General features: G+C 43.2%; 1 protein-coding gene across 1 annotated transcript in view; it reads left to right on the top strand.

The window, feature by feature from the left end:
* The window catches only part of MYRFL (myelin regulatory factor like), a 126,134-nt gene that overhangs the window by 59,887 nt on the left and 39,833 nt on the right, over nucleotides 1-26,414 (top strand). The window contains 7 exon segments of the mRNA XM_057742277.1: nucleotides 2,815-3,014; nucleotides 5,375-5,447; nucleotides 6,617-6,727; nucleotides 8,945-9,035; nucleotides 15,061-15,261; nucleotides 21,904-22,012; nucleotides 22,786-22,895. Of these exon segments, the coding sequence (XP_057598260.1) occupies nucleotides 2,815-3,014; nucleotides 5,375-5,447; nucleotides 6,617-6,727; nucleotides 8,945-9,035; nucleotides 15,061-15,261; nucleotides 21,904-22,012; nucleotides 22,786-22,895 (895 nt within the window).

The raw sequence follows: 26,414 nt of genomic DNA, 5'->3' as shown, positions 1-26,414 counted from the left end.
ACATCCTTTAAGCCTCTCTTTATTCCTAAGGATATAATTTACCTACCCAACTCTTTTAGGACTTTCATTGATTACAAATGCCTTCTTGAAACACTAAAGCATGTTAATGGTTAAAGAATAGGATTTTCAATTAATAAATATAATATGAAATGAGAAACGTTACAAACTTGAGGGTCTTCAGGGTATTTTCCAAGCTCAAATATAGCTTCTTTAAGAGCAAAACTTATAGCTAAGACTTTTATGTAGGAGGAGTTAGAAGAAAGAAATCTTTTCCTTAAGATCTAAGGAGTTAAACAGACTTTGGGAGTTGGTGTGTTTAATAGGAGAGAAAAAGAAGCAAGTTGATACTTGTATCATTGAAATGTCACAACTTGTATCTTTGCCACTGTGTGCAATGGAAAGAGAAAGGAAGGTTCCATGGATCTTGGTTTTGAGTCACACTTCAGTTGATAATTTTTTGAAGATTCTTCCATATTCTATCTTAAGTATGAGTACCAAGGTATGAAACTATCGCATGTATGCACATTATTTTTTTTCTTCAGATCTTTATTGGATTATAATTGCTTTACATTGTTGTGCCAGTTTCCGCTATACAACAAAGTGAATCAGCTGTATTTATACATATATCCCCATATCCCCTCCCTCTTGAGCCTCCCTCCCACCCTCCCTATCCCACCCCTCTATGTCATCACCATATGCACAGTATTTTAATTGAAGCCTTTAATGCTTCCTAGTCTGTATGTATCTGGGTTGATCAAGTTTTCAAGGTAACTGTTGTCTCACTTCTTACTTGAGTAGGTTTTTAAAGTTTATTTGAACAGCCAATCTATGCTCCACTGATCTGGAAAACGGAGAACACGAATAGTATCAACTCAAAGATGTAGAGGCAAATTTATTTTGAATGTTTAGCCATAATTCACTTTTCTTAAGCAAAAAAGAAGGCAATATTCATCTGGATTGGAACTCAGGTCGTCTTGAACTCACATAATTGATACAGAAAATCACTTGTCTCTTCTTAGATTATTATGTCTAACTCATTACAAAAATATCATTTTCCTAAATACCCTTAAAGTAATGAAGTTAAGGGATTAAAATTTATTATATCTTTTTTTTGGAATGATATTTACAGCATGTGTTAAAAGGAGCTTTAAAAAGGTTAGTTTAGTTGACTTTATAATTAACTTTTGATATCAAAAACAGAATTGCTACTCTTAGGTAAGTAGAATAGTTTCTATAATCAGAGATTTGTGTTTAAGATTCAGAATACTCTTCAACTATATGGGTTAATTCAGTCTCTCCTTACAGTTATTGCTCAGTTTCAGTCTAATGCTCACATCTGAGCTGCACATCTTCTTTCTTCAGAGCTTTTGAGCGTGAAACATGGAAGATCACAGAAAGATATTTCCTTTTTTTTCTCAACCAAGACAATTCTTACTACCCTCTGTAGTAAAATCTATACAATTCAATCCATCTAGCCTTCAGACAAGCAAGTTACAGATTAGTTCTGGAAACCTAAGTCAATATAAAGTTCCCAGATAGCATAAGATATGTGATCTTTACCAAGTTCTTCATTCAATGGATTTTCCTGTGCTGCTGGCGGGCACTGTGATTGTGGGGCCTTGATCAGCTACTTAAGGGTAAATCGATGGCCTAGTGACTTGATCTGTTGGTGAGGTGCTTAACTTGCAGAGAGCACAAGCACTCTTTTCCCAGGAGACTCATTCATATTTTCTGTCTCTGAAATTAGAGGAAAATTTAGAAACTCTGTGTTGTTTATTAAATAGCAGCCATCCACATTGAGATCCTAGGAAGCAAAGAGCCACACCATAACAGAGAGCTAGCAAAGCGGTAAGCGCTGCGCTCCTCTGGGTGCTGTCCTAGCAAGGAGCTCCCTTCCTGAGGGACATTTAGGAACACTGACGCATCAAAAGTCATGTTCTGTATCTACAACGTACACAGAAAAAATTACGAGAGGAGTTTTCAACTTGTATATTCTCTTCTCTACTTGATAATGTTACATGTTTAATAGGTTTTATTTTTATTAACATTTAAAAGCATTTAATCAAACATATAATGCACAAAGCGTTGCTGTGGAAAATAAGGTGATAAAACACATAAAGCAAGGGTCGGTTAGCCACCCCACGTCATCCCACTTCTTTTGTCTGCGGAAGTAAACAACAGAGCAGGTATCCAGTGCTGTTATCGGACCAGCAGGATAAAAGGAAATGACCACACTTTAGGGAAAATGTATTTTAAATCAGTAGTCTGACTGGCTCTGGTTAATCTGGTATAAAGCTATTCCTGATGGTTCTGACCAGTCTGCTTTTTTCATATGACGAAGAGGAGGCTAAACATTCATTCAGCTGAGTGACTATTTGAGGGTGGTCTTGCTGAGGAAATTGCAGATTTTTTTTTTTAAGGAGGAAAGAGATGCATTCTATCCCAGTTATTTCATAAGTCTGAGTAACGTAATAACTTCTCAACTTCTAGTGTATGTCTTTCCATTGTATAGTGGAGTCAAATTGGAAGTCTAGGAAGCACAGAGGGAAAAGGCAGGCTGAGGAAACAATGCTTCCATTTGGCAAGAACTGTACTTCTTCCTTGTGAAGACAAAAAGTGGTGAGAGAACCAGCTGTGTTCTGAAATACAATTTTCATTTCCTTGGTGAAAATGAACAAAATTGATTGATTGAATACAGCACAAGGTGCTTTCCACAATATAGTTTTCTGAAATATTTGTATAATGAGTATTCTTCATGAAAGAAAATATGTAGAAAATATTTGTAAAACCGTTTCTTGCTTCCACTTTTCATAGACCCGATATAGGCTATCGAGTTGTCACGGACAAAGGATTTAATTTTTCGCCAGCAGATGAAGCTTTTGTTTGCCAAAAGAAGAATCATTTTCAAATTACCATCCATGTGCAAGTTTGGGGAAGTCCAAAATTTGTCAAAACCCAAATGGGTCCAAAACCAATAGAAAAGTTTTACTTGAAAACTTTTGGGGTTAAGGTAAGTCTTTCATTTAGTTTCATTCAACTCAGCCAACATTTACCAAGTGTTCCAGGTGTCTGCTGCTGCATAACAATCTATCCCGAAACTGAGCAACGGAAAACGATAAGTCCTTGATTTGGGTCACACATCTGCAGCGTGGTCAGGGCTTGGCTCTGGCGGCTCCTCTCTGCTCAGGAGTCATGGGCTGGGGCAGCCCCCCTGGGCCTGGATCCAGTTTCCACCACGGCTCCCCCGCCTGTCTGTCAAGTCTGTGCCGGCCACCAGCCAGGAGCTCCAAGGGGGCTGTAGCTGGGAGGCCTTGGTTCTTCTGCATGCAGACCTCTCTGTGGGACAGCTTGTGTTTCCTCGCAGCATGGTGGGAGGGTTCTAAGAGTGAGTGATTCAAGATGCAGGAAATGGAAGCTGCCAGTTTCTTAAGCCTGGGCTCAGAATCTGGCACGACATCACTTCAAACTAGTTTTAAATGTTTAGTGTGTAAATCTTGCCCTTCTTTCACTGAGTGTAGTTATTTTATTATTTTTGATGCTGGTGCATTTTCACATGCAGTAGGTTCACAGTTTTCACCCAAATCTCAAAGAGCTCTCTAACCTAAAAAAGCCAAGGAACCACTCATCTAGTCCATGCCCCCCCTTTTCTAATTAACAAAGGGGAAACCAAGGCCCGGTAAAGTCACACAGTTCATCCAAAATAGTAAATGATAGCGCTGGTAGGATGACTTCTGAGTGGCCAACAAGTAAATATTCCATTATTACCAGCTCCTTAGGGTGAGGAACATCCATTATCTGTGTATTTTCTTTCTGGTCATTAACCTGGGCTCAGGCCCTAAGTCTCCCAAAGTGGGGCTTGACCACTGAGCACATCAGCTGATCTTGCTCCAAACCAAGCTCTTAAAGAAAACCAGTCCAAACCAAACCAAACCAAAACAAAACAAATACAAAGCAACAAACAAACAATAATAAAACATTTTTCTTTTTCTTTTTTTTTTAAGCTCTTTATTGGAATATAATTGCTTTACACTTTTGTACCAGCTTTTGAGGTACACCAAAGTGAATCAGCTGTATTTATACTTATATCCCTATATCCCCTCCCTCCAGTGACTCCCCCCCACCCTCCCTGTCCAGGCCCTCTAAGGCATCACCCATCATCGAGTTGATCTCCCTTTTTTACACAGAAACTTCTCACTAGCTATCTATTTTACAGTTGGTAGTGTAAATATGTCTATGCTACTCTCTCACGTCATTCCAGCTTCCCCTTTGCACCCCCCTGCCACCTGCAAACCTGTGTCCTCCAGTCCATTCTCTGCATCTGCATCCTTATTCTTGCCCTGAAACATATTTTTCTGATTATGGAAGTAACATGAGTCCATTGTGAACATTATGGAACATAATAGAAAAATATGAAGAAGAGAAAAAGTTCATTCATATTTGGGATCCACCATTTGGTAGCCTAATTTTTCCTCATTTTTTTCTGTTATTAAACTTAATTTCATGTTGATAATATTATATTGTAAAAATGGCATTATATAATATCATTAAATACTATAAAATATTGTTTACAAAGATATGGTTTTCCATTACATTGAGATACTGTATTAATTCCTGTATTATGGTAAATTTTATTTCCAACTTTTTATTGTTGTTGATAGAACTGCAGTGAACATCCAGGTATATTTGTGTTTGTATGAGGATAAATTCCAGAAGAGGCATTACACATTGAATGTATCATCATTAAAACTCTTGATGTTGGTCACCCTATTGCTTTCCAGAAAAATTGCTGCTGTGCAAATATCTACAAGCCATATATGACAGGGCAGATCTCGCCAGGTCCTTGCCACTCTTCACTGATAAAAAAAAAGAGTTTATAGCAACTACTGAATAAATGTCATTTCCTATATTTTATTTATTTGTTGTTTCTTCTTATTAGAATATAAGCTCTGCAAGGGCTGGGATTTCTGTCAATTTTGTCTTCTCTCTAATGCCTAGAGCAATGCTTGGTGCACAGCAGATGCTCAATGAGTATTTATAAAATGAACGACTAAATGAGCGAGTGAATGAATGAGTGCTTGTATCCCTGGAGCTACCTTGCTTCTGTGTTACCCTGGTCCACTCTCTGTTCCCTGTTTACCTGAAATCCTCTTTGTCTTGTGTTTTCTTTGTTTAGTTCTACAGGTGTTTGTTTTCTCATCAATAACACACTGCTTTAAGGTGCCCTACATCCTTTCAGTGACTTGCCCCTCCTGCCAAGTGCCTAACATGATGCCTTGGGAAACTTTAAGTATTTGAAAATTATTTACTAATAAACTTTTTAATTAATAAAGAAATTAATATTAAGGAGTTACTTTTTGTCATTCTACACAGGGAGAAGCCACCAATCAAATAATTGCTATTGAACAGTCCCAAGCAGATAGAAGCAAAAAGATTTTCAATCCTGTTAAGTAAGAATTTCTTTTCTGATTTCCCTTGTGAATGTTTTCGAAGAGGGCCTATTGACAAATTTATTTTGTTTATTTAAAATGAATTCTGCTGTAGGAACTAAGTTAGTAATAATATGTTAATATTATGAACACATGCATATCAACAAAAGTAGGTAAAATACATTGAAATGCAAAAAAATTCTTATAAAAAGCCCCATTTTAAGGTCATCATTATTCATATAGTCATTTATTACTGACAACCTTGTCAACAACTTTGGTTCCTTGAGGTAGATTATGATTAGATCTTCCTTCTAATTTTTCATTTAAATCAGGATGATGCTGATTGAATTGATTTCAAGGTTCTGGATCCATTCTGTGCTTACAATTCATTTTTCCTTGTTTTTTTTGTTTGTTTGTTTGTTTGTTTTTTTAAAGCAGTGTTGAGAGATTGCCTAATGGGTTCCAAAATAGACAGCATACAGGACTGGGATTATTCAAAACAACATGGTAGTCCAAAGAAATATGGCAGTAAGGCAAGAGGTTGCCCTATAGAATGAATGGGATTTGCTTTTCGACTGATTTGGCTGGGATGATTCAACCCTGAGCCAATCCTATTTGGGGGATGAAGACGGTCCCACAGCCTGGACAGGCCAGCGGGACCTCAGCCTGAAGCTCAAACAGGAGCCACGTGTGCAGATAGCACTGGACCTGCCTGGCACGTGTGGTTCTCCCTGGCTGGGAGGCTGTGTGTGGTCTTCCTTAGGAACAAGCTGCCCCCCACAGCCAGGCCAGGAGAGGGCAAATATGTCAAGAAGATGCAAAGGAGTTCTCGAGGAACCCAGAGGAACTGCTTCCGTCAGGAGGCGAGTGCTATAGCAACAGCGGCACAGGTGAAAAATCCTTCCTCCTGCTGTCCGGGTCAAAGAACCCGTATGTCGGAGTGTACGGCCCTTACGAGGCAGAAACTTCGGGCTTGAGCTGCTGCTGAGTGAACATTTCTAACCATTCAAGGATTATTTCCTGGCAGCCATTGCTGACCAGGCTGTGGGTACCGTACTAAACATCAGTGTCCTGCCCAGCGTGATGAGAACGGGGGACGGAACGTACCTGAGAATCTGAGAATGAGTTAGATACGATCCAAGACTCTGTGTTCTCTGACAGTCTCTCAGTAGTTTTGCTGTCTGTTTTAGAATCGACCTGCTGGCCGACCAGGTAACCAAAGTAACGCTGGGCCGGTTACACTTCAGCGAAACTACAGCAAATAACATGAGAAAGAAGGGAAAGCCAAATCCTGACCAGAGGTACTGGCGTGGTGTGTATGCCTCCGGGGGCGGGGACTGGGGGCTGGCTATGTCACCTGACGGCCCAGGGCCCTCCGGTGGCCCCTCTGATCCTCTTGGCCCAGCAGCCGGCAAGCTGGGCCTCCCTCCGCCGCTTTCCTCCCTTCTCTGACTCTTTCCGTTTATTGACACATCTCCTTGACCCTTAGACATCTTTCTTCTTCCATCCTCACTCCTTGAAATGCTTCCTCTCCTGCCCAGCCCCCTGTCGGCTTGTCTTGATTCTCTCCGTGATCCTCTAGAGCAGGGGTTCCCAACCCCCAGGCCGTGGACCGGTACCAGGATACCAGTCTGCGGCCTTTTAGGAATCAGGCCACACAGCAGGAGGTGAGTGGCGGCTAAGGGAGGGAAGCTTCACCTGTCTCTCCGTATCGCTCCCCGTCGCTCCATTTACCACCTGAACCATCACTCACAGTACCACATGCAACCCACCCCCCTACGAAAAAATAGTATTCCAAGAAACCAGTCCCTGGTGCCAAAAAGGTTGGGGACCACTGCTCTAGAGGGACCACATGTTCATGTCTCAAGGCTGGCTGAGGGTTGAGGACTGATTGTGTTTCTCGAATTCTGTGTGTTGATCACTAGTTTAATGCCCTGAGCCCTGGAGCTCTGCTATAGCCTTTTTTGAATAAAAAAGAAAATAAATTTGCATTAATGATTTATACCTGTGGTTCTCATAATGGGGTCCCGGGACTAGCGGAGATGGCATCACCTGGACACTTATTGGAAATGCAAGTTGTCGGGCCTCACTGGAAACCTATGGGATCAAAAACTCTGGGTGGGGTCCAGCAATCTATATTTTAACAAGCCCCCAGGTGATCTGATGCATGCCGAAGTCGAAGAACCACTGATTTCAGAACACAGGTTTTAGTGTTGGAGGGAGGGAATTGAATTTGAATATTTGATACTGCCATTTAGTAGCTGGGTGACCTTGAGCATGGAACGTCACCTCTCTGAGATTCATTTTCTTATTCTGTAAAATAAGTTCAATATGCATATCCTACTCCAGTAAGGTTGTTTTGGTTCTAAAGGAAATAGTGTGAACCGCTTAGCCCAGTGCCTGACACATTTTGAGCCCTCAGTAGATGATAGCTAATCATCACCATCATAGCAATTATGACTATTACCGACGCACTTTAGGTACAGGGGAGAATTCTTGCCCTCTAGGGATGTGAGACTTTAGAATGTTACAGAAGAAGTTGGCAACATTTTTTTGTTTTTTTTGGTTTTTTTTTTAAATGCTGTTCTTAAAGCAAAAGCTTTTCTGATAGGGATAGTTTTTATTTTGACTTGCAAGAAATGGTCTAAATGAGGGCCTACTGTATAGCACAGGGAACTCTACTCAATACTCTGTAATGACCTATATGGGAAAAGAACCTAAAAAAGAGTGGATGTGTGTATTTGTATAACTGATTCACTTTGCTGTACAGCAGAAACTAACACAACATTGTAAATCAGCTGTACGCCAATAAAAGTTTTTTTAAAAGTAAATCATGCTTTATAAAAAAACAAAAAAAAAAGAAATGGTCTAATCTTAAAAATGTCTCATCAATAGTACACATGAAGAAGCAATGAAAATAACAGTGGGGAAGATTGCCTTGATAACGATTGGAAGGGAGGGGTCTGGTCTTTGACTAAAGCCATGGCCAGAGGATGTGAAAGGTGCAGTTTACCTGGCCAAGAGCAGATCAGGGCGGGAAGGAGCCTGTGTGGCTGGGCACGCCCTGCTGGGTCACCATCCATTAGGGCCTAGGATGTGTGGCTTGGATGACTCTGGACAAAGGGTCCTCTAAGGTGGGTTTTTTTGTGCAAGTGTGTGTGAGCAGTGCTGTGCGGAGGGCCCAGGAATGCAGCAGGGTAAGGCCTGCACCCCCGCAGCACCGATGGGCTGAGCCCAGCCCCCTGCAGGACGTCCGCCCAGTGAAGCCTGCTTTGGGCCTGCAAAGCAGCTCACAGGTCTCTCAAGCTGGACAAAGGGCAGACCCAGCACAGGAGCGAGTGAATCCACTCCTCTCTGGTTTCACAGGAGGGGCAACTTAGAGCAGACGAGAAAATCTTTAAACACACAAACCCATCTGGGTAAGTTCGCTGCTGATGAACTGTTGGGTGGCATTCGATTGCACAGATGGTGTCTCTGTTTCCTGATATGTTGGCACTGGTCTGCTGTTTCTGAACTAGATACTTCATGTTGGTGGTTGGACTGTATGCTGCTCACCAAGACCAGTTCTACCTGTTGTCTGCCCACATCTCTGAACGGATCATTGTAAGGGTAAGCTCAGTTCTCTGACTTTTCTAGGTCCCACGTGTCTTTTTCCCCCTGTAAGTAGACTTTGCATAGTCAATGGAAGGCATGACGTATGCAGTTTCTCAGTTGCCAATGATGACCAAGATAATGACAGTAACAGCAGATACTGTTATTTTAGTCTTTACACAGTGGTTCTCAACCAGAACTTTTGTCTCCCAAGGGTCACTTGGCAATGTCTGCAAACATTTTTGGTTGTCATAACTGGGGGTGCTACTGGCATCTAGTGGGTAAATGCCAGAGATACTGCTCAACACCTTACAATGCACAGGACAGCCGCCACAACAAGGAGTTATCCTTCCCCAACTGTCAGCGCCGCAGTTGAGAAACCCTGGTTTTTACAGGCTGTTCTCAGCACTGGGCTAAATAATTTCTATAAAGCATCATTTTACATCGTTTCACTTTCACACGGCATTCTTTATACCCAGAGGAACTAAGGCTTAAGAGGGAGAGAAAGTCATCCATGAGCAAAAAGCTGGTAAATGATGGAGCCCAGGGTATAACCCAGTTCCTCTGACCCCAAAGCCCACAGAGTACAGAAAGAGGTAGGAAGGCATTCCATGCCCCAAAGTGACTGGTGACCCCAGGGACATCTGGGCCACTGCCCAGCACATAGCAATGGCTCAGCACGTTTTGCTGAATGAATGATTGGTCGCAGCTGTGGACAGGAGTCTTGGCAGCCACAAAAACATAAAGCTGTTGGCAGCTGCAGCTACAGCTGTGTGAGGCCAACACAGGGAGTGCCAGGGGCATGAGGTAACAGGTGAGCCCAGGCCTGGCAGCTCTGGAAAGGGGCTGTTTTGCTGTGGATCTTTGAAGTGGCACCTGGGGACATGCACACTCCAATAGGGAAAATGCTTTACAATGGGCACATCCGCTTACATGGCTGTTAAACTTAGGCCTGGGGACAAGATCTGCCCATTTGGGGAAGTGAGTCTTCCCTTGCTTGCCATGAGCTATTTTGAAACGAAGGGCCCTCTGTGTAATTCTTCTAGTCAATAAAAAATAATAAGCCATCTATAAGTGGAATGCTTGAAACTGCGCCTAGAGTTTTAATGGAAGCAAAGTAACGGTGGAAATGAGATAAAACACTGATGTGTCCGGATGTCCCAGGGGGAGGACCGGCGATGTGCCTGCCAGCGTGCAAGCCCTGGACTGTGTTTTTGTGGGGCCTGATCTAAGCCGTGGCGAAACAGCCTCCTCTGGGGCAAAGGCAGGTGGGACCCCCTCCTTTGGTCACGAGTCAAGGGCAGAGGTTCCTGCCCATCCCTCAGCAAGGGTCAGCGTGGTCTTTGACGCTTCACCTGATGTCATCTGGGATTGCTTTGCTGCACCAGCAGATCTGATTTAAAGTAAAGTCTGGAGACCCAGGTTGCTTATTTTTCCTGATTCCTCACAGGAAAGGGTAAAGGCAGACAGTGCCTTTCTTTTCAGAGTTAGGGTAGATTGGATATCATGAAAGTGCCACTCTGAGCTGTGGAATTCTTGCTTGAGTCAGGCAGCCTGTTAGTCACCTGCATACTTTAAATAATTTACCTTGTGTTGAGGTTTCTCCCTTTCCTGCTGACAGTCCTGCAAAGCTATACTTTGGCTGCTCTGCAAGTCTACATAGCAGTGATGTGAGAGGGACCACAGCACTGGACATGCTGTTACTGGAACACTCAGTGCATGGGCACCTTCTCGTATCCAAAGCACAATAATTTCACTCATAACCATGATTTTGAGAAGGTGAAAGTTTCTGCAATTCATGTTAAGTATGAATTCTAAAAAAAGAAATAAATTAGTGTAGATCAGGTGTCATATTATTCACTGTTTTTATTTTTAAAAAATGATTGTATTCCAGATTCAATGGCTTTCTTCTAGCCATAATTTTTGGTTAGAATATCCTATTCTATATGTGTGCTGGATAACACAAGGGTTACTCTAACAACAATGAGAAGAAAAATGATAGTAATAATATCTTTCCTTCAAACTGGAAATATCTTATTGATATGATTTCATTCTAACCCCAAAATGCAGAGTAAAAATGAATGCAGACTTTTGAATTTGTTTAATCTCACAGTGTTTAAACCAACCAAGAGAAAAACTGAATTTAAGAAATGGCATTATTGGTTGAATCAGTGAGTTTTAGAAATGTCCCCACGAGCGCACTTCCTGCCCCTGAGATTCTAGAGGGAGCTAAATAGGTGCATGTATCATGGGTTGAGAAGAGGGCAGACCAGTCTACATTCTATAAAAAAGCCAGCTGTGCCCTCATGGGCCATGGTTTGGGTCTGTTAGTTTGAGTTCCAGAATGAAGGAAGAAAATTGTGACAATTAAAGACATTACAAGACCTGACCACATTACATGGAGACCTGCAAATTGCATTTAGCAAATCCAGATTCATTTTGAGACCTAAGAGTCATTTCTCCCCATAGCAGAAATTAACATAAGGGCGATTGTGTGAAGGTTGGAGTAGACGAATTTCAGGTCTCCAGGAGGGGTTCAGGAGACCAAGCTTGTCAGAATTCTCCTGGGAGAGAGAATGGTGGGCAGGACCCAGCAATTGTTCATCGGGGTTGTCAAATAAAACAGCTTTGGAAATATATTTTGGTCCCATACTGTAAATTGACCAATTTAATGGAAATTAAATTTCACTCCAAAGAACAGATTTATTTCCCAGGTCTTTGTTTTGGGGAGCATTCCCCAGCAGAGTTCCTTCAGATTCTCCTTGTTAATGACTAGGCTTTCCTTCAGCTCTGCTTTTCTTCAAAACACATAATTAAACCTGGTTTGAAGGGCTGTGTTGCAAGCAGGAGGGATGATGATTTTTGTCTGATTCTCAGAGACACGCCAGGGTTTCCTAGTTTTGAAAACTAATAAATTATTCCAGTTTATTTTCCAGAATAATAGAAATGGGCACTTTCCCCAAAAGTCCTCCTTTATTGCTCTGCAACTGCAGTGCATGGAGGTGGGAAACCAACACCCAGGGGTGGGAAAGGCAAGCGAAACAATGCAGTTGCAAGGATGGCAAGTGATGGGGGAGAGCAGGGCCATTCCAGGTACCATCTCTGTTTTCACTGGCTCTTGCTCATTTCTGACCACAAACCTCCCTTCCCTCCCCCAACACACTCGAGCTACACGCGCACACACACACACACACACCCCTCTTCTTGAGTTCAGTTGAATTTTTATTATTTTTATTTACCCAAAGGAATCAGTGTGTGGAGCAATGTCTGTTTCACTCTGCAGATGGGATTTAACAGAACCATTTACTAACTATGCAAAGGGTAACTCACGACCCCTTTCATAGTGGCATGGAAGTAGTGTAGGCAAAAGAAGTCCTTTATCGAGAATAAGAATCCCCTGGAGAGTGTGTGAAAACACAGATACCTGGGTCCCACCTCCACATTTTTTGATTCAGTAGGTTGGAGATGTCTGAGACGATGCATTTCTAACAAGCTTCCAGGAGATGCTAATACTGCCCGCCTATGGACCACACTTTGAGTAGCCCTGGTAGATAGCATTTCTAGGCCTATTTTCGAAAGCCCTTTCAACAGGTACAAGAATAAACTTCTTATGAACTGCCTTCCTCAGCTCAAGCTTTCTTATCACGTTCTTTGGCTTCTCTTTAGAAGCCCAAACAATGGTAAAGCGAAGAAATTCCAGCTTTCCATTCCAAACTTGAATGGCCTCAAGTTACTACTAGTGTTTCCTGTTCCAAGTATCTGCAGGGGGCGCCATTTACATTGTATTCTTGGTGAACGGCCTTCCCTCGGAATCGTGCAGCTCTGTAGATGTGTTCCTGAGGAGAGCAGATTCATTGATTGTACGTTGAACGGTGTTTACTAAGCACAGCAGAGTGTGTGGAGAATGAATTTGAGACTATTCATCTTCATTTTTATAAAGTGTTCATGCATACATGATTTCAATTGACTCCCACAACCCCATGTGATAGGTAAAGACGACATTATTATCTCTTTCTTCGGGGAGAAAACTGGCACCGAAAGGTTAACTAACTGTCTCAAAGTCACACAGCCAGTGTGTGTCACAACATACACTAAAATGCTCAAGCCTTCCCTAAATATATGAGGCTGTAGGATAAATAATAAAAGTATTTATTTTATTTTATTTATTTTTAATAAAAGTATTTTAGAAACTTCAATTCATTTTGGTGTTTGATAGCAATCAACCACTATTGGGCCACATCTGAACACAACTCCGTGATTCCAGAATTCTTTCGGTGATTCCATTTCAGTTTGCTTTGACACATTAAGATTCTGGATACTAGAGAAGGGAAATAAATGCTCAGATTTTATAATTACATTTCCCGTTACTGATGAGGACTCCTCCTTAGGGCTCTATATTTAAAACACTGTAAATCTGTGGCCCTTTCCAAAATGATTTGAACATGTTTTAGGGATCTGAGTTTTCATGTCGTGAAAGCCAAATGAGGTGGTTATAATTGTTCCCCCAAATTGAGTCTACTTATATCTGCGGTTCCAGTACTATCAAGTTACCAACAGATAATAATTATCCCAAAGCTCATTAAGAAGAAGAAACTCCATCACTGTCCTATTTTGTTTCCTTGAAGTGGCTCATTATGTTCAGAGGAGAGGAAAATACATCAACACTTTCGATGGCATACCTTTGGATTTAGCTGATTGCTCGCTATAAAAGGATTTGAGTCCAAGCCAACTTGCCATTCACAACCAAGGAGGTTCTAGGGACCTTGCAGAAAAGCTCTTTGTTCAAGTGAATTCACACAAAATAATGTTCAAAGTTGTTACTTTATATTCTTTCCTTGCTTTTGTCTATCCAGTGTCAATAGTTGAGTCTTCCAAGCAGCTCAGGGTTCAGACAGGTGGCAATGAAACAGAAAGTTGAAGGCACCTAAGTTTTTAAATTGAACCCAAACTTAGAACTAAATTTTGAGATTTCTTTTAATTAATATTTTTCAATGGGTAATACATGCCTATGGTAAAAACATTCAAATAATACCAAGAGAGTAGTTAGAGGGGGATAGGTCGTAATTTAAAAAACTAATTGGCTGTGAGGATTTTGATGGATTTGTAGATTCCTACTTAAAGATGTGTGGAAATATATTCAGTGGCTACAGGGAAATGGGGAGGAGGGAAGGCAGTGCAGTGGAAAATTCTTCAGCGAAAAAATTTATTTGACAAAATCTCCAGAACTTTCTTTAATAGATTCACCTGGATTTTCTTTGGAGACTGCATTTGTCCAGGGCTTCTTTTAGGCAATACCTCAAAAGTCAAAGTTAGAATCATTATTTAATAATCCAAGGAAGCATAATTGCAGCTCTAGAACTTCTTAGCTTTATGGCCTTGGGCAATTTGTTTATTCTTTCAGAGTCTCAGCATCAGTAAAAGGAAGATAATGGTCCCATCTCATAGAACTGGGGTGTGGGTTAGCACATCACAAATGTAGCTGTTACAGTTCTTCCTTCAGAATCATCTGTGCTTAGGGAATAGGTGAGGAGTATTAAATATATTTGTACTGTCATTTGCTTGTCCAATTGTGTATGAAATCATAAACATGAAGGTGTTTTGAAACTATGAAAGGGCCAGCTAAATGCAAGGGTGTTTTTTTTTTTTTAAAATTATTTGAGCTTTAATAAACTCATCGTATTTTCTGACATAATATTCTGGTTTTAGATCATTATTATTATTCTCCCTGAAGAGATACTCATTTTGAGTTTTCTTCTTCCTCATCATCCACCTGCTATAACTGACACATTCTCAATTCCATACAGAGACTGGACATTGCAAATCATGACACGCTGAGCTCCTGCTGATGGGTGTAGAGCAGCTAGGGGAGCCTCCCTGGCTCTCCTGGGGCCACAGTTACTCAGATATGTCAGAATGTCCCATCCAACATGTGATTCTCAAGTGAAAGCCTTAGCTGACATTCTGTTTTCCTTTGAGGAATAAAGCAATCATCTATTCCTGTGTCTATAACTTTAATTTTAATATATTTATGTATTTTTTCCAGGCCTCCAACCCTGGGCAATTTGAAAATGACATTGATGCATTATGGCAGCGAGGACAAGTTCCAGAATCTGTTGTTTGTCATGGTCGAGTGGGCATAAACACAGATGCGCCGGACGAAGCCCTGGTTGTCTGTGGCAACATGAAAGTGATGGGGACAATTATGCATCCCTCTGACAGCCGGGCAAAGCAGAATATCCAGGAGGTGAGCACGGGGAGGGCCTCAGACACCTCCTGTGACACCCGAGTCAGGGATTCTGGGCCCTCCTGGCCTCTGACACTCCTGGCACAAGGCATCTCTCCATGTCACCTGTTGATGTGAGACGAACACGCTGCTTAACAATTATGAGTGTTGGAGTCGTTAGGCATCTCTGCTGAAATTGTAAAGCGGTTCCTACCCAAGAGAACGAATTTACCTGCTGGGAGCAGTGGGCCATGACAGCATAGCACTGGCTTCACAAGCAGAAAGTCTCTGAGTTATTTTCCACAGGCTGTTGCCTTTCCATCGTCAACTGCTAGAGCTTGCCTATTCCTTTCCAACTCTAGACGTCTATCTCCTCGTTCATCTTCCAAATGCTTTCTCATCCAGTCCCTGACCATATTTCTCTTGGATTCTCCAGCTCCTTCCTCCCAGAGCCCCCGGCACCAGGTCTGCCAGCCATCGTCTTCCCTACTCAGCATCCTTCTCTGAGGACCAGTTAGAGAAACTCCGCTTCCTCAGTCCTCACTGGGGCAATCCCCTTGCCCCAGGTTCCAGGTCAAGATTTTCTCCCTCTGTGGTGAGGCAGGTGCCTCGAGGCCTAGAAATCAGGCCTCAAAATCAGGAGTCTGCTCATCCACTTCGGACTTGCCTGGGTAGAACGCCTAACTTCACCAAAACTCAGTGTCTTATCTGTAAGATGGAAATGGTGCCTCTCTGCCAGAACCCAAGTCTTTTATGATTTTTAACCCATTGAGATAATAAGTACTGAATCGTCTTGGAAAGTCACAGCTGCTATGAAGACCTAAGGGATCCGGATGAAGATGCCAGGTTACTCCTGGTTCCACCACTTAATTCTGTGTCCCATTCACTGCTTCTGCCACCTCTTCACCTTCTCACTCTCACTGCTTCTCCCGTAAACATTTTTGAGGCGGTGGCAGAATGGTGTTTTAAAACCTCTTTTCCTTATTCTTTCTTAGTTAATAGGAGACTTAATCTGTAAATCATTGGTCATTCATCCAGACTGCATTCCTTTCCCAGTGCAAATCTGCACTGGTTTTTCTAAGCCAGCCAAGGAATGTCCTCGTTGGCCGAGAGGATTCCAGAGAATGGTTGTAATTGTAGACTTTTATACTGATTGCAAAGCTGTGGTTCATGTTAGAAGAGCTGTGACCTACTAGCCGATGGGAACTCTCAGGGCTTGAAGGTTCTCACATACATTTCCAGATACCAGTCTTAGATATCGTGCCTCTGCCTTTTAGAAAGAGATGAACTGTCTGCGTTTCAGATCACAGCAACTCACACTTATCCTTACAACTGGCTATACAATTCTCCACCAGGCCTTATCTAAATGTAAATGGAAGATGATAAGCAGGGAAAGTCCTCCACAACCCCTCCTGCTACCACCAGGCTTTCCCTAGAACTTCATTTACCAAACATCCTCAAATGGTGTTCCTTGGTTTGAAGAAAACACATTGTTTTAAAATAACAAGTTTCCCTATAACTTCTCAAATCCCTCTAGGACGCCGTCTCCATGAAGTGAAATGTCACTCAATCCAGGCTCTAGACATGAAGTTCCTATATCTCCTTCCTGCTCACAGCAGCAGGAGGGAATAGAGAGAAGCTGGTCTCTGGTTAGAAGGTGGAGTTTTAGTCCTAATTCTGGTACCCACTCGCCCGGGAACTTTGGCCCAGACATGCTCTCTGCCTCTATTTATTATTCTGTGACCAGAGAATGCCCATATTCATTTTACTCACATTAAGGGCTTGTTCTAAGCTTACATATGGGAAACAGTTTTTAGCTATATAAGGCTAAGGAAATAGATATTACTATTATTTACTTGTAAAAATGCAAATTATATGTAATTCATCTATTAAATTATTTCACATTAATATATTTGTCCTTAATAATATCTGCATTTTTCACATTTTTATGAAATACATTTCTAGAAATCTTGTCTATCCCATTCACCATTTATTACAGACAAGACAGATGATGGCTGGACTGGCCTTGCACTAGCCAGGCCCTGCCCTGTGCCCCACTCCCGGCACTCTAGGGGGACCTGTGCCCCCTCGTGTTGAGGATGGTGCAGACAGATGTGTGAACTTCGTCTTCACATCTCTCTGACTCAGTGTTTCCATCTTTAAAAAAAAAAGGCCATTCTTCCAAAGGCACTGGGAAGTGAACCTTTGGTCGATCTGATTGCAAGCATAGGACTGGAGGCAATTTCCCATTCTTTAAGGATGCACAGTAACCAGAGCTGGCTTCTGGATTAGCTGCTGTGAAACACCTGTAGTGGCCAAGCATGTTGCCTGATGCCGTGATGGGAGGGTGAACATCGGCTGCTGCCGTGCCTGGCTCGGCGTCTCCTCGCTCAAGGCAGCGAAGGTGGCTCTGCGGACGTTAAGAACACAAGCACTCTGCGTGGAGAGGCCTGGAGGAGATCTCTGGGGCTCATCTGGATACACATCTAAGACACAGACGATAAAGCGGATCTGGCTGAAACCTGTGAAGCGGAAGCGCTGGAAAATGATGCCAGCCCCAGTGAAGAGCAGTTTCACGTACCCAGACGTGGTGTTTACTGAGGGGACGGTAGACTGGAGAGGAAATGGGGCTCTTACAATGGAAACTGAGCAAAATTAGGGTGGAAAGGGTATGCTGAAAACCAAAGGGGCGAGAAGAAGAGCAATGTTGATGCAAAAAAAAAGAAAGGAAGTTGAACGTTGACTGCATCCGTTAAATTCTGTGCTGAAGGCTGAAAATAAGGCAGCCAAAGACTGAAAAAGAAAAGCCAGGAAACAAAATCAGTTAAGGCGAAATGCTCAAAGGTTATTTCTCCCAATCGCACCAGCAGGGTGCTAGTGAAAGACAAAAGTGTGAGGAGCTCAGAAAGTCAAACAGGCAACGTCTCCCCTCAGGGCCACGAGCCAAATGCAAAAATTCAGGGTGAGCCAGTGCCATTCAAGCTGCTCCTGATGGGAGACTGATAGTCCGGGCTGTGGGCCACAGGTAATGAGATCTCCCTCCCTGAATGGACTGGAGTCCACATCTGCAATGTCTTCTCTGCGGTACAATGCTCGAGTTAATGATACAGAAACCTTGCGTGTGAGGCAGCATGACAGAGATGGCCATTTGCATTCACGGTCAAAACTTTCCAAAATTGCTGTGGGAAAGATCAAATCAGATGCACAAATTCACTTACTAGCCTCTGCCTCAACACACGTCGATGAGCAAGGCATGGTGTTGAGTGGTGGCCTTTGTACAGGTCTTAGTAGAGGATTCCAAGGAGGCACCGTCCTCGCCTCGAGGGTTTTCCCTGGGCCAGGAGTACATGCCACAGGGATCATGCAATACAAGCAGTTTATATTTAGCTTTGGAAAGTCTACAACCCAGCATTAGAAATCACAAGCATTTTCTTAGAAAAAGATTGTTAAAGAAGGTGTTCAGGTCCCCAAGCCAACCCTCAACATTTTCTTTGGCCAAAAATCTGTCTGCAATACAATGGTAGTAGTACTAGCGAACCTAATTGCTATGTCTAGGAATATGTCTTTGGGGAAAATGCAGTCACAGATCCAACTTAGACAGCAGGGGTCATTTTCTCTCTGTGTAGCCTGGACAGTTGGAGGGAGGGCACATCCTCCTCTGCTTTCCCTCTGCAACAAAGAAACTGATGCTGCCTCTGCTTTGGTCTCTGCTGGGGCCTCGTGCAGGAACCAAGGGGATCATGAGAAGCAGGCAAAGTGGGCGCAGGTCCCCCTAGAGTGCCGGGAGTAGGGAACAGGGCAGGGCCTGGCTAGTGCAAGGCCAGTCCAGCCAGCTTCTGGCTGACCCCCTGCCTTCAGTTCTGTTAGCATCAGGGATAGTCCTGCCATTTCAGTGCCTCCATTCTATCTTTCCTTCACTCAAAGTTTAGGTGCCTATTACCTGTCGGACCCTGTGCTAGGCACTGTGCTGGTCCTAAGATGAACAAAACATAGGCCATACCCTCAAGAAAGGAACTTTCATTAAATCTAAGCTCCAAATAAGAAAAGCTCATGGAAGCTCCAGGGCCTGGCATAGCATCTGTCACATAGCAGCTACTCATTAAATATTTGTTGAATGAATGAAGGAGCTCAGAGTGACAAGTGTATGCACAGGGCAATATGAGATTGTGACTGTTCCTTCCTAGCATGGCCTGCAAGGGCCTCCCTGCTCTGACCTTGCTCTTATTTATTTATTTATTTATTTATTTATTTATTTATTTATTCCCTGCATTGGGTCTTCGTTGCTGCTCTTGAGCTTTCTTTAGTTGTGGCGAGCAGGGGCTACTCTTCGTTGCTGTGCGCAGGCTTCTCATTGCAGTGGCTTCTCTTGTTGTGGAGCACGGGCTCAAGGTGCTTGGGCTTCAGTAGCTGTGGTGCATGGGCTTAGTTGCTCCGTGGCATGTGGGATCTTCCTGGACCAGGAACCCTGCATTGGCAGGAGGATTCTTAACTACTGCGCCACCAGGGAAGTCCCTGACCTTGATCTTTGCAGTCTAGTCATGCCAAACTCTGACTCAGTTGTGCAGACTTAATTCAGGGGATTTGCTGCCTCGGACTTGGCTTACGGTGTTCTTTCTGCCCAGCATCCCTGTCTTAGTCTTACCCTTCCCACCCCCTTCCCCACCCTTCATCTTTCCCTGACTAACTCCTATTTTCAAGTTATTAATGTATTTTATAAATATTAGTTAAGCACCTACTGCATGCAATGCATTGTGCTAGAAACTGGTGATGTGGTGATGAACAGACAATTATGGCCTCAAATATGTCCTTGCCCTCATGGGATGTATATTCTATAGGAGAAGACATAATACAAGTGACTCACTAGTTGTCTGGTGATAACTTTGATTAATGCTATGAAGGAAAAGAACAGGTGCCATTAGCACATAAGGCAGAAGGAGCCTTCCTAGTCTTGGAGGTCAAGCAAGGGGTGAGGGGTGTTTTAAATTGGGGGAGGTAGAGGTAGAGGAGTGGGAGGGAAGAGCTTCTGAGGCAGGGAAATGCCCTGAGCAAGGGTCTTGTAGTGAAAGGGGCAGCATGTATTTGAGAACTGAAATAAGTCAGGATCTCGGTTGGCCTGCACCATCCTTGGGAAGCCCTCTTTTACAGTCCCCTGAGAATATTTTAGGTATGTCCTTGGAGTTGCCACGATTCTCTGTTCCTAACTCTATCATCACCCTGCATTTCTCACATGGTAATATAATCTTACGGGATGAGTCTGTCTTCCTGTCTAGACCATGAACTTTAAAAAGGCAGTCATCTTGAAGTTCCAGCACTTAGAGCAGTGCCTGGTATGTTGAAAGCGATTGGTAAATGTTAGTCAAAGGCAATGAATGAATGACTTGAACCAAGCTTTTCATAATGGCAACGATCCAAACAGCCGTGAGCTCAAAATTAGACTCCTCGGCAAGTACCTGAAGTAAAGTTAATCCATTTACCCAGGTAAGCACCAAGTCACAACCTTTGACAACCAGCCAAGCTGGTGAAGGACAGAGAGCCTTTATGATATTGGAGGAACTTTCCTGCCCACTTGACAGAGTGGGTTCAGGGAGGAGTTAAGGGCCAAAGCAGGGGTTTCTTAAAACAACAGAGAAGCATTTCTGGTTGCATGACATATGGATGAATGTCCAGGTGCTGTATTTTTGTCAAGAGAGACAATTAAAAATACACCACTAAAAATACACTGGTTTCATAATCCAGTTATGTTCTTGAAAGGAAAATTTAGGGACCCACATAGGACTGCCACCTTTTTACTTGTTGGATAAGGTCATTAAAAAAAATCAATCGTGCTATTACCATGAATTCATTAAAAAAAAAAATTCCTCAAATTAAAAGGGAAGCCTTGGAAACTGCACATTTTGCTCTAGGAAAAATCCACTATATTGTTTTTATTGTCATTTTTCTGGGACCCAGTGAAATTTTTTTGAGGATTAGCAGTGACAGTTGGGAGTGTTTTAACCACCTGTAAGAGCAGTTGGCTCAGAGGAGGACACCATCACTGACCAGGGTGGTCTGGGGGAGAGGCCATCTGTAGGAAGGTAGCCTGGATTTTGGGGGACCAGCAGTGGGTAATCCGGGCTTGCAAACTGCTGCCACTTGAAAAAATGTTCTCCAGCAAGAGGTCCATAAGCAATTCAATGACATACAATATACCCAATTCTTCAAAGGTTGCTACTTGAGCTGGGCACTGAGTTTTTAATTTACAAATACAAAGTTGGCCTGTATTTGTTGGGTGCTTATACTGTGTGCTCATTTGGAAATGATATCTTGCCATCCCGGACAGCGATTATTTCTCTCCAAGGTGAGCAACCTCCGTTCTCAGAAGGACGGTTCAACTCTCAGCGGACAGAAGTGAGGCCAGAGTAGCGAATGAGGGAGCTTCTTCCCTGTACTGTAGCCACATAAACTCTGGCTCGGCTTATAAGTCAGTGGATGGAAGTCACTGACGTGAACCTTGAAACTTTTGCTTCTTGGAGGAGGAAAACAAATTTCTCTTAAAATAGTCTGGGCAAAGAGGAAAAGACAATCCCATTGCCAACATTCGTCATCTCTCTGGGTCACTCTGGGCCTTGATTTGAATAGCAAATCTCCAAGTGGGTGAAATCTGCTCTTCTTTAATTAAATTAGGTTGACACAAATGAACAGCTGAGAAGAATAGCCCAAATGAGGATTGTCGAATACGACTACAAGCCTGAATTCGCGTCTGCGATGGGAATAAACGCTGCCCATCAAACAGGTACACAAACTCCCTTCTTGATTTTATATTGTCAGCTATTGAAGTTCTGATTCCCTCTTCATCTAGAGGCTGTATGCGATGGCCCTTGACAGCATCCTGGCACTCTAACTTGTCCTCTGTGAAAGCCATAAACACCAGAACAGGGAAGGTTAGAGAAATTTCTGTGTCTCTACTCAACACCCCCACCCCTCCGCCTGCGCCCCGAGGTGGTGGTGGAGGAATTCGGATGCACCGGCTCTCTTCACTTGGAGTCCTGTTGCTCGTGGGATGCGGGCCACGGGGCAGGTGGCAGCACAGACTGTGTGAGAGGCAGCACCGAGCAGCGTGGGGGCAGGGAGGGAGGTGCAGGGCAGGCAGGTCCAGGTCAGGGAAGTGGCAGACTGGTGTTTATACTCCAGTCCAGGAATTCTAAAGAAAAAAGGACCCTTTAGAGGGCAGAGTCCTCCCGCAGAAAACGAGAGAAAATCAAGCTAATGCCCCAGCCTCACATCTGTGTCGAGATTTTAAGGTACTTACCCTTCCAACAGAGTCTCAGGATCTCAGGAAAGAGTGGAGAAAATGACACCCCCACTTTTGATCTTATAGGGGTTCTCAGCTCCAAATTCCTCCTTTGCTTCAAATGTATCATAGATCAAAGCAAACGCTAAGGAGGAATACGGTGTCTCTGTGCAAAGACATCCTGTGTAGTTGTCAGTGTTGCTATTCTGAGGAAGGCCTGGGAGGATTTTCTCCAGAAAGGTTTTTTCCTGACCTGTTGGAGTGTTTGTGTCTAGGGATGATCGCCCAGGAGGTGCAAGAGGTCCTTCCCAGGGCCGTGCGGGAGGTTGGCGATGTCACCTGTGAAAATGGAGAGACGTTGGAGAACTTCCTTATGGTGGATAAGGTAACCCCTGAACAGATATCTCCCCCAAAGCTCTAACCCCACGGGTGAACACCCTTCCCTGGCATCACAATGCACTGAACATCCACTGGGGAAACAGGACAGTAAAAAGATTCTTCACTGAGCCGTTGAGTAAGTAGGTATCAGTTATCACATACTGGTCATAGGTACCAAAAAGAAGTCTCATAAGACAAAGGGAAAAAGGACCACACAACAGTAAGCCTTGAAGTCCATGGATCTTGGAGGAACACTGGCCCTGGGGACGTCCACTTAGCAGGAGTGCCCTTCAAACAGGGACCAAATATCAGGAGAAATAGTGACAGCAAGTTTTGATTAGACTTTTTCTTGAAAAATGGAACCAAAACTTATGAAAGTGTCATTTCTCTCACATAACATCATTTAAGTTATAATTAAAACAATGTGCTCCTCCTCAGAATGATTGAAGACTGGGTGAAGTGGTGAATTTTTTTTTTTTTTTTTTGGAGCATAGTTTTTCAACAGAACTGTATGTCTGACTTTCACAGCACAATCATAAAGTGGGTCATTTTTACAAAGATATTCATGAGCCTCATCTTTTTTCCCAAGGGCCTTTCGGAATTCTTTGATATTCAAATCATTCGCTTTTGAAGGAGTGTCACCATCCTTGTAGATTAGTTCCTGTTCGCTTGTTAAGGACTCTAAGTCTGCCATTTCCTTACTTGCCAATGCTTTGGTTATGATTTGAGTGGTTCTCTGAGATCACGTCTATCAATTCTGTGAAATCCTGCATCTTTTGCGAGGTTTGCAAATTCACTCTGCAGCTGATTTGCTTTACATCACATTATTATATTTGATGCTGGAGGGAAGGCTGATTGATATGGGGATTTCATGGTAATAGGCAGAGATGTTTGAGTGGAGACTAATTTGTAATTTGTCAGTTCATCGGGGCTGTGCTTCCAAACTTCAAAGTGTACGTGAAATCAGTGGGGGAGTTATTAAAATGCAGATTCTGGTTAAGCAAGAATGGAGTGAGACCTGAGATCCTGCAGTTCTAACCAGTCTCCAGGTGAAGCCAATTTTGCCGGTCCTGCTAGTCAGCAAGGCACACTTGGAGTAGCAAGGTAGAGGGTATGTTTTCATGGTCAGTCCTTCCCCAGTCTCCTACCTACAAGCTCTTGGACAACAAACACTTAGATAACAGTGTTGGATGGCCTGCTCACTGGGCTGCAAGGGCCGAGTGGCAGAAGTCGAGTTACTTCCTCCTGCCTCCCAGGACTGCATCCTCTGTAGAAGATATTCTTTGGTCTCTCAGACCTAGGCTGTCACTTCACTTGACAGATGTTATTATCAGAAATTCATTTTTTTTAATTAAAAAAAGTTTTTTGGCTGCGCCACACGGCTTGTGGGATCTTAGTTCCCTGACCAGGGATGGAACCTGGGGCCCCGACAGTGAGAGCACCAAGTCCTAACCACTGGACCACTAGGGAATTTCCCAGAAATTTATTTTTAATAATAAAACACTAAAGTTTTTATGTAATTTACTTAAAATAGAAACTATTTTATATATGCTTAAAATATAGAATATATTCAGAGGTATTTGTGAAATAAAGGTGCCCACACTCTCTTATGTTTTCATAAGCTTCCTGGGGGGAGAGAAAAGAGCAGAGGCACAGCTGTCAGCCTCAGGGTATGGCCTTGGCAGCGCGTCGTCAGGCCGCCAAGGTGGGGGCTCGTGGGGTTCCATCTGCTAGCAGCTGTATCACTTCTGGGTGTGGCCCTTCCCTAGAACACTCAGGAAAGAGATTTCTATGTTTTATGTGTAGGCAACTCCTGCCCAGGGCCTTAGAACTGTCACTGTTCGGCAAAATAATTAGTTCTCCCCCAGCTCAGTATTTTCCATTTCCAGGTGAGCTGGAGACAGTCAAGATGATTAGGAACAGGATTTCTGAGGGCCAACCCCCTACTTCCCTAGGGGAGGCTACACCCCAAATTCATTCCTAGGAAGCCAAGCACAGAGCCCTGGGAAAGCGGGGGGTGGCGTTCCTGTTCCCGGCAGCCAGGTTCTTTCATCACCTGAGGAGCAATCCATGCCAAGGGGGCACGGAGTTTATGAATAAGTGAAACTGACAGGAGTCCAGAATGGAAAAGGGGCGATTCTGTTAGTAACAGGACCTTGTAGTGATACAATCTGTGGCGATGTCACTAAGGCCACAGTCATGTACAGAATCCGTAACACCAAGAGCAGATGAACACCTCCACACTCTGAAGCCCGGCTTTCTTCTTCGGCTCACTTCTGCGGATAGACTTCAGTTGCTGATTTAATCCTCAGCACTGTGGACTATCCCTCTTCTACATTATAAGTGCTTCCCAGAATAACCTTTATTCTCGCATTAAGAGCACTGGGTATGTGGCTCCTGTTGTCCCATGCTCTTTGGTAACTGATAAGAAGGAGGTACAGACAGCCTCTGCTTTCCTGGACTCTTCCCCATTCACGTGGGCACCGTGGTGACCTTGATTGCTGTGTCTAGGGCTGTTGATTTTCAAGACATTCACTAGGATTTCCTGGGCTTTGTGTGTCATAGTAACAGGTGAAGAAGGTCCAATTAAGATACAATCTCTCCCTCTGCACTCCATTTCTCTTCCCTCAAACATCTCCTTTTTATAAAGAAATTCTCACTGAAACTAAAATGCAAACAAGAACATGGAAATGCTGAAATGTTGTGTTCCATGACTGCTGTATCATTTCCACGTGTACTTTGGAACTTGATGCCGAAATAGGAAAGAGAACGGCTGGATCTTTACAGAAATGTCTATACAAGCAATGAATGTTGGAGATTAGTGATGTCGGCCAAAGTTGGTATCAACCACTTTTCTTTCTCTTCTTAATAAGAGAGATGTTAAAATATCTTGCAGAGTTATTTGCAAGATAAACTTCTCTTATACGGGGTGATTTACTGCTTCTTATGAATTTCTCATGGTTTGTGTGGCTCAGTGAAAGCTCAGCCATGGGAGGTGGAGAGAGAGGACTCAGGGCTAACACTGAGATGGGGGCCTTACGGTGGATACCATACTCTCCTCCTGCATTAGAACACTGGGGCTCTGCCTTTTGGCTTGTTCATCTTCCTCTTTATTTGGCAACGTTTAAAATTTGTTTCTATGATTATTTGGGAACAGGTCATTTCATTTCTTGGGCATTATTATTAGGTGTAGGTGGTGTAAGAAGAATGTCCACAATAAATGTAAGAACAACCTTAAACAAGTTCACGACCAAGTCTATATAAAGATGAGGTTCATCCTATGAATCACTGGTCCTGGAGTAATCTGTACGTGCATGCTTTTAAGGCTGCATGTCACAAGCCACCTGCCATCGCTGAGTGTGTGGCTGGTTTTTACTCATTGATTCTGTTTTTCCTGCAACCATAATGTGGCAGGAATTGTCTATCTGAGTCACGAAAAGATAAATAATGCTTGGTTCTTGTCTTCAAATAGCTGATAGTCGAAGCAGGGTGATGTGACAGGTACACGAGACATAAAGCGCTAAGT

This window comes from Hippopotamus amphibius, chromosome 7 (genome assembly GCF_030028045.1).
Source record: "Hippopotamus amphibius kiboko isolate mHipAmp2 chromosome 7, mHipAmp2.hap2, whole genome shotgun sequence".
Lineage (NCBI taxonomy): Eukaryota > Metazoa > Chordata > Mammalia > Artiodactyla > Hippopotamidae > Hippopotamus > Hippopotamus amphibius.
The sequence above is the reverse complement of the archived record's forward strand: the minus strand, read 5'-3'. Positions and strand labels throughout refer to the sequence as shown.